Genomic DNA, 7,692 nt, shown 5'->3' with positions numbered 1-7,692 from the left:
TAACCCCAAAAGGATCCGTAATAGATTTTTTTTTTTTTTTTTTAAGAACCACCGCTTGCATACCATCATGGAGCGGGCAAAGAACAGTGATGAATGTCAGTGAGCATCCTTACATCAGAAGGATCCTCTACAGTGCTTCTCGGATGCTGGAATCAAAGGCTTTCATGAGATCAAAGAAGTCCGTATAAAGAGGTTTATGTTGGTCCTGGAGATTTCCTGCAGCTGCCAAGCAATGATCGCATCACTTGTGCTTCCTGATGCCCTAAGCCACACAGATTCTGGGAGGAGCTCTTCAGCAAGTGGAAGGAGACTGTTCAGGAGGGTTCTCATAGTCATCCTTCCTGTGGCAGACAGCAAGGCAATCCCTTTTCAATTACCAGTCAGACTGGTCTCCTTTGTTAGAGACTGTCACAATCATGACATTCCTGATGATTTTTCCCTCTATTGTGAAGAACCTTTACAGACTAGAGCTCTCTGTTTTTATCGGTCACGAGAAAGTTTTACTCTTACAAGGCAGCTTACAAAAAGTAAATAGTAGACTTTTGATCACATTTTGGTATAGCCAGTAACTATGAATGGGAATGTAAGTTGGTCTACTCCTAGAGGTTGATGGCTGCCACTCACAAGCGTCAAGTATCTTTGGAGTTGCTTTGCAGACAAAAGCAAGTGCAATATTGGAGATTAGAGACAGAACCATGTTACATTATGTAGATTTATCCAGAGCAGCGGCTCAAATGACTACCAGGAAAAAAAAAACAAAAAACTTATCCTGAAGATAAAAAGTGACAAGTTATCTGTATTCTATGACACACCCAAACTGTAGCTTCTTTATCTCATGCCCACATTCTCTCAGAGGGAGCACAGCTCAGAGAATCTCATCTCTATGCTATGCATACATCATAGCAGTCATATGACTGTGGGCATGTACCAAAAGATTTTGTCCATCCAAGGAGCAGACCTCATAAAGGTAAAACAGGGGCATTACGGATCTTTATTTCAACTATAATAAAGTAAAAGGGACACCATACAAGAAGCAGTTTATTACAGACGTTTCTAGCAAGTTCAACAACCAACATGAAATATTTTGACTTATGAATACCTAGAAGAAACATCATGTAGAAATCAAGGCAGAAGGATATGATTTGGCCAAGTTCAGACTCTCCAGTATTTGACTGGAAGCAGGGTACAGAGGGGTGGAAATCAACCTTTTTTCTTTTTTAAAAGCTAAGAGTTGCATGCAAGTCATACCCTATGGCTCTTGATTTATTCTTGCTATACTGCTTTCCCTCCTTATGGTTCCGCCTCCTTCCCCCTGGACTTTCAGATGCTTCGTGTTAGGAAGAAAAGAGAACATGTAAAAATGCTAAGTTATATAAACACTTAACTTTAGAACAGACCAAATAAAGAGAGTCACTTACAGGCATTATGCAGTTGCTGACAGAAAAAGTCTTCTGGATTCTGAATATGAGAAACTATGCCAGAAAACCTATCTCCAACAGTTAATGCAATAGCCTTTATGGTTGAATGACTGTTGTGATCCAGCCTTTTATTTTCAACCATTATGCCTTCATTTCCTTCAGAACCTGTTTCCAACAAGGTACCTAAAAAATAACAGAAACAAGACAAGAGATTGTATTTTTCTCTTCTCAGCAAATATTATCACATTCTGTATAACAATGCCCAATATTTTAAAATAGCAGCTGAAACCAGAAGGCAGCCAAACTCTGCACCACCACATTATCACCTATAGGAAAACACACCACCCCCTCAAATCTCAATGTTAAACAAAAATGTAACTTGCTTACTCACTTTTCTCTGAATGCATTTGTTCATTGTTGCTCCTCTTTGGACTCAAGTCGGATCCCATTTCAAGAAGTATATTATCTAGGCGTTTCCCTAAAATACAAATTTGTAAGCTAAAACTAGTTTGCCATAAAGCAACAACATGCTAAAGTTCTGTTTTTAAACTAGGTTACTTCAGCAAGCTGGTGCTTAGAATATGTTTATCTGACCTGTTGGTTAATTGCCTAGCATGCATAGCCTCGGCCAAAAAAAAACCCCCTGCGAGGTTCAAGGTGGTTTGACAATTCTTTCTACAAGATGCCTCTCTCAAAAATGGTTGTTGCCTTGCTCATTTCACTTAACCAAAATATTGACACCGACAGACATAATCAATTTCAGTTTTTCAGAGAAATTCAGCTTTTTTCCTCTACAGAAAAAAACCTTGCTTACAGCACCAGAGTACAATTAATTTGAATTCAAACTTACAATTTATTTTAACTCTTAAGAAGTTAAACACCAAATCCTTCCTGGTTAGTAACATCTGTGCATCTCTCTTTTTCTTTTAAATATGAGAAGTAACAGTTCAAGATTTTCAATCTGAAGGAAGTGGGACATAATTAAAGATAAGTGATTGCATAAAACAGTTACCCATGCGTGTTGTAACTGTGAGAGATGTTACACATCCACTCCATTGCAGTTCACCAGATGTGTACACACAAATCAGAAGTTTTCTTTAGCAGCACCTACCAGAACAGTGCATACAAATTATCTGTCTCATGCTTCCAAGACAGGCAAAAGAAAGGTAGAGCTGCCCTGATCTCCACAACCTGTTAACACGTGATGGGAGCAGAATGCAGAATGTAGAGAAAAGGCGGTGGTTTATGAAATAAATTTGTATAACATGCCTCAGAAAGAAGTGACAAAAACAAATTAATACATGTTAAATGACTGCACATTTTTTGCAATGCAAACCACTTCCAAGCTGTGAGTTTTGGTGTTGGGTTTACAAGTTTATTTCAATTAGGAAAATAATCTTCATGTTAGTATTTGCCCTGAACGCAATGATGATAGCCTATGACTGACCAGTAGGCAGCAAACAGGGGCTGCAAACAGGGCAAGCAGTTTGCAGGCAGTTGCTTGGGGCAAGAAGAGGAAGGGGAAGAAAAAACCAAGCACCAGATCCTGCCCAGGGAAGATAAGTGATCCAGCTTCCTGTGCCTTTGGTTTGCTGAGTGCTTGTTTGTTGGGCTATGTGTTTGATGTGTGTGCTCTGAGAAGCTGGGAGCTGCTCACAAATGGAGTAGGACTGGTGGGGAACGTAGCAGTGGATGGCAACTTGGGCAGTAGTGGCCACAAGATTACTGAGTTTAGGAACCTGAGGAAATGAAGGATGAAGAGCAGCAGAGTAAGGACCCTGGTGGACTTCAGAGAAGCAGACACTGAATCGCTCAGGGAGCTCATGGGCAGGATCCCCATGGGAAGCCAGACTGAGGGGGAGAGGAGTCCAAGAGAGCTGGCCGTACTTTAAAGACGACTTACTGAGAGTGCAGCAACAAACTATCCTGATGCACCAGAAGACTAGCAAGTATGGCAGAAGACCAGCTGGGGTTAGCAGGGAACTCTTTGTAAACTAAATCAAAAAAAGGAAGCTTGTAAGAAGTGGAAACTTGAACAAATAACTAGGGAAGAATACTAGAGCATTGCTCAGGCATGCAGGGATGAAGGCAGGAAGGCCAAAGCGCAACTGGAGCTGCAGCTAGCAAGGGATGTGAAGGGTAAAAGAAGGGTTCCTACAAACATGTTGATAGCAAGAGGAGAATCAGGGAAAGTGTGGGTCCCTTACTGACTGGGGGAAGCAACTTTGTGACAGAGGATGCAGAAAATGTTGAAGTGCTTAATGCCCTCTTCACCTCGATCTTTACAGGCAAGGTCAGCTCCCAGACTACTGCATCTGGCAGCACAGTTTGGGGTGGAGTTGAGCAACTCGCAGTAGTGAAAGAACAGGTAGTGACTACTTAGAAAAGCTGGATGTGTACAAGTCCACGGGGCTGGATGGGATGCACCCGAGGGTGCTGAGGGATTTGGCTGATGTGACTGAAGAGCCACTGGCCATCATCTTTAAAAACTCATGGTGATCAGGAGAGGTCCTGGATAACTGGAAAAGGGCAGTGTGCATATTTAAGAAAGGGAAAAAGGAGAACCCAGGGAACTGCAGACCAGTCAGCCTCACTTCAGTCCCTAGAAAAATCATGGAGCAGATTCTCCAGGAATCCATCTCAAAGCATCTGGAGAAGAAAAGGTAATTAGGAACAGTCAGCACTGATTCACCAGGGGCAAGTCATGTCTGACAAACCTGATTGCCTTCGACGACATGGAGACTGGCTCTGTAGATGCAGGGAGACCAGTGGATATGGTGTACCTTGATTTTAACAAGGCTTTTGATATGGTCTCCCACAACATTCTTCCAGGCAAGCTAAGGAAGTATGGGCTGGATGAACAGACTACAAGATGGATAGAAAACTGGCTGGAGCATCAGGCTCAGAGAGTTGTAATCAATGGCTTGATGTCTAGTTGGCAGCTGGTATCAAGTGGAGTGACCCAGGGGTCAGTCCTGGGGCTGGTTTTGTTCAATGTCTCTATCAACGACCTGGAAGATAGGATGGTGTGCACCCTCAGCAACTTTGCAGATGACCCCAAGCTGGGCGGAGTAGTAGATATGTTGGAGGGTAGGGCTACAATTCAGAGTGACCTAGACCAATTGGAGGATTGGGCCAAAAGGAATCTCATGAGGTTCAATAAGGACAAGTGCAAAGTCCTGCACTTAGGACAGAACAATCCCATGTACCAGTACAGGCTGGGGGCTGAGTGGCTGGACATCAGCTCTGCAGAAAAGGACCTGGGGGTTACAGTGGACAAGAAGCTAAATATGAGCCAGTGTGCTCTTGTTGCCAAGAAGGCTAATAGCATACTGGGCTGCATTGGTAGGTGTGTTGCCAGCAGATCGAGGGCAGTGATTCTTCCCCTCTGTTCAGCACTGGTGAGGCCACATCTGGAGTCCTGTGTTCAGTCTTGGGCCCCCCCAATACAGAAAGGATGTGGACAAATTGGAGAGAGTCCAGCAGAGGGCTACAAAAATCATGAGGGAGCAGGGGGACATGACTTTTGAGGCGAGACTGAGGGTACTTATTTAGTCTAGAGAACAGGAGACCAAGAGGGGACTATACAGCAGCCTTCAACTACCTGAAAGGGGTTCAAAGGAAGATGGAGCTAGACTATTCTCAGTGGTGGCAGGTGACAGAACAAGGAACAATGGTCTCAAGTTGCAGCAAGGGAAGTTTAGGTTAGATATGAGGAAGAATTTTCTCACCAAGAAGGTGGTGAAGCACTGGAACAGGTTACCCAAAGAGGTGGTGGAAGCTCCAGCCTTGGAGGTTTTCAAAACCTGGCTAGACAAAGCTTTGTCTGGGATGATCTGGTTGGGGATGGTCCTGCTTTAACAGCAGAGGGCTGGACTAGATGAGCTCCTGAGGTCCCTTCCAACCCTAACTTTTTATGATTTTATTTCAGATTTGAGGCACCCACCATAACTTATGAATTGACCCCATTTCAAGAACTAGTTTATTTTTATAGTGCTTACCTGCCTGAAGAAGGGCTGGGAAGGAGTAGCAGCAGCTGGCAGGGAAACCACTGCAGGCAGTGGGGGAAAAGAAGAGCAGCTGGAAGGAAAGAGTCTCAGAGTCTGCATTTATCTATGTTCTTTCCTAGTGGTACCCTTCAAAGCTTTTGCGACACCCTGGTTAAGAATCACTGCGATTTCCAAGTTACTAGGCTAAAATGTACATGTGGAAGACCCACATGCTGCTCAACGTGTTGTCAGGAACACCAAAGTAACTCGGGCCCTGACAGAACGAGCCAATAGTTTGAAGACAGTTAGAGAGAGGAAAAGAAGAGTCTCTGTGTGAATAATGCTTTACACCCTTTTTGTTCCCAGTACAGGACATGGAAAAGCTAGGCAACACCCCTCTCTATACAGAAAACAGGGCTCAGCATTTGAAAGCACTGAAGGTTCTCTTCACCTGTACCTATATACAAAAAGCTTAGAAAAGATAGTAGGTGAGTTTAGTCTTAAAGGCTGGCTCAACTTTACACCTTAAGGGGAATTTGAGGTAAGGCCTCCCTGGGACACTGCATCTGTGAACAGGACAGTATGTGGGCCCTTCCATAATGATCTCGTTTATCCTCTCTCCACATTGATAGCTACAAAAAAGGCTCAACTGTGTGACATCAGTACAAACAGGATACCATCAAAGCCGTCAGCATGACATTTAAATTCCAAGAAAGAACTGGATCTTTTATTGCTGAATAGCATCCAATCCTAATCATAAAAAGCCGAGCAGGAAGGGGTCTTAAGAGGTCTTCTGCTCCAAAATGCTGCTCAAAGCAGGATCATGTCCAAGTCACCCCACTTTATTTCCAATTACTGCATTTTATTTCCGATGATGACTATTTTATAACCTCTCTAGATAACACCTTAACCGCCCCTCCATCCACCCCTAAATCTTCTTTGCTGCAATTTAAATCCATTACTACTTGTCCTGCCCGAAGCTGAGATAGATCAATCACAACACTCGTTGTTACAGTCTTTTTTGTATTTGAAGGTTTACAAAATACCTACCCAGGCAGCAGCATAGGGATTTCTAAAAGCAGACATTGGGACTGAGCTCTTCTTGCACCCCTTTCAGACAGCACCTGCCTCACAAGCATAGTCTTCTAAATCAATTACTAATTTAGGTTAAGATTCACCAGTCTAGGTCAGCTGTTCTGGAAGCACAAAGGGGCTAAAACTGAGTGCAACTGGTTAGTGGTCTCCTGCTACCTCATGCTGCATTACATCTCCAAGTCATTCAAAAATGTAGCATTTTCTTTGGAAGTCTTTAGTGTTTTCAATTATATTAAAAGAAGTTCTTTCCCCAAAACTCTTAAATTGGAATTAAAGTTACTGACTCATTCTTAAAAGATACAACATCCATAATATATCTTTATTATCCCAAAACCACATTATAATAAATTCAAGGCTGTGTGTACACTCAAAAATATAGACTAGTAATAATAAGTACTGCAGCCAAAAAAAAAAAAATCTTAACTCATGTTGCAGTAAGCCACAAGAGGGGAAAAATATGAAAAAAATCTGGTGAGTCTTTGAGAACCAATTTAATGAAGAAAAAGAAACCCAAACAGAACACTAAAATGCCTCACCTAGAGCCACACTTACTAACTATATCTTAACATTTCTACAGGACAGATGTTAGGTGCCTTTAGCACGCCTGAAAAAGTTCTTCAAACAAGTATGAAAAAATAATTGAAAGGGAGAATACAAGAAGCAATCCCAAACTGTAAGTCTGTATACAGAAAATGAATTAAAACAAATACTATGGGTATGGACAGACATTCGTTTCTAGTGCTACAGAGCATCTCAGCACTATGTAGCACTACAAAAATATGGCACTATGGGGGCACGTAAGTGTCCCACCCCAGCTGAAAAGCTACAAAGTTACCTCAAAGACAAGCTCTCCAGCCAGGGGGCAAAAGGAAGCTGCTCTTTTGGAGGGGGGCGTCAGTCACTGACAGCCTACTCCGTCGCCTGCCAAGAAAGTTTGTCAGTACAGAACCTGCAGCTGCCCGGCTTTGCCAATCAGATTTGCAGCAGAGCTAGAAAGAGATGAATATTCATCAATTCCAGATGAAACAAGAAGTAGTTCCTTGAAGGATTTATGAAGAGTTTAGATGTTGTCTTTCATATGATTAAAAATTGTGGGCACGTCCACGAGTGCAGCTGTGCAGTACGTGGCACTGCAAACACGTCTGCAGCACCACATACCACACACTGACGTGTTCTCCATGCTGCAAGGG

At 42.8% G+C, this 7,692-nt stretch overlaps 1 protein-coding gene across 2 annotated transcripts in view; it reads right to left on the bottom strand.

Moving 5' to 3' along the window:
• TDRD1 (tudor domain containing 1) overlaps nucleotides 1-7,692 on the bottom strand; it is an 85,399-nt gene that overhangs the window by 41,622 nt on the left and 36,085 nt on the right. For both annotated transcript variants that reach the window (XM_019502860.1, XM_019502861.1), the window contains exons 11-12: nucleotides 1,810-1,896; nucleotides 1,419-1,601 (exon numbers count right to left, since the gene is read on the bottom strand). In XM_019502860.1, the coding sequence (XP_019358405.1) occupies nucleotides 1,419-1,601; nucleotides 1,810-1,896 (270 nt within the window). The remainder of the gene's footprint in view (nucleotides 1-1,418; nucleotides 1,602-1,809; nucleotides 1,897-7,692) is intronic.

Source organism: Gavialis gangeticus, unplaced genomic scaffold, assembly GCF_001723915.1.
Source record: "Gavialis gangeticus isolate Ggan-Ray unplaced genomic scaffold, GavGan_comp1, whole genome shotgun sequence".
Lineage (NCBI taxonomy): Eukaryota > Metazoa > Chordata > Crocodylia > Gavialidae > Gavialis > Gavialis gangeticus.
This window is presented reverse-complemented; position numbering and strand designations above follow the sequence as displayed.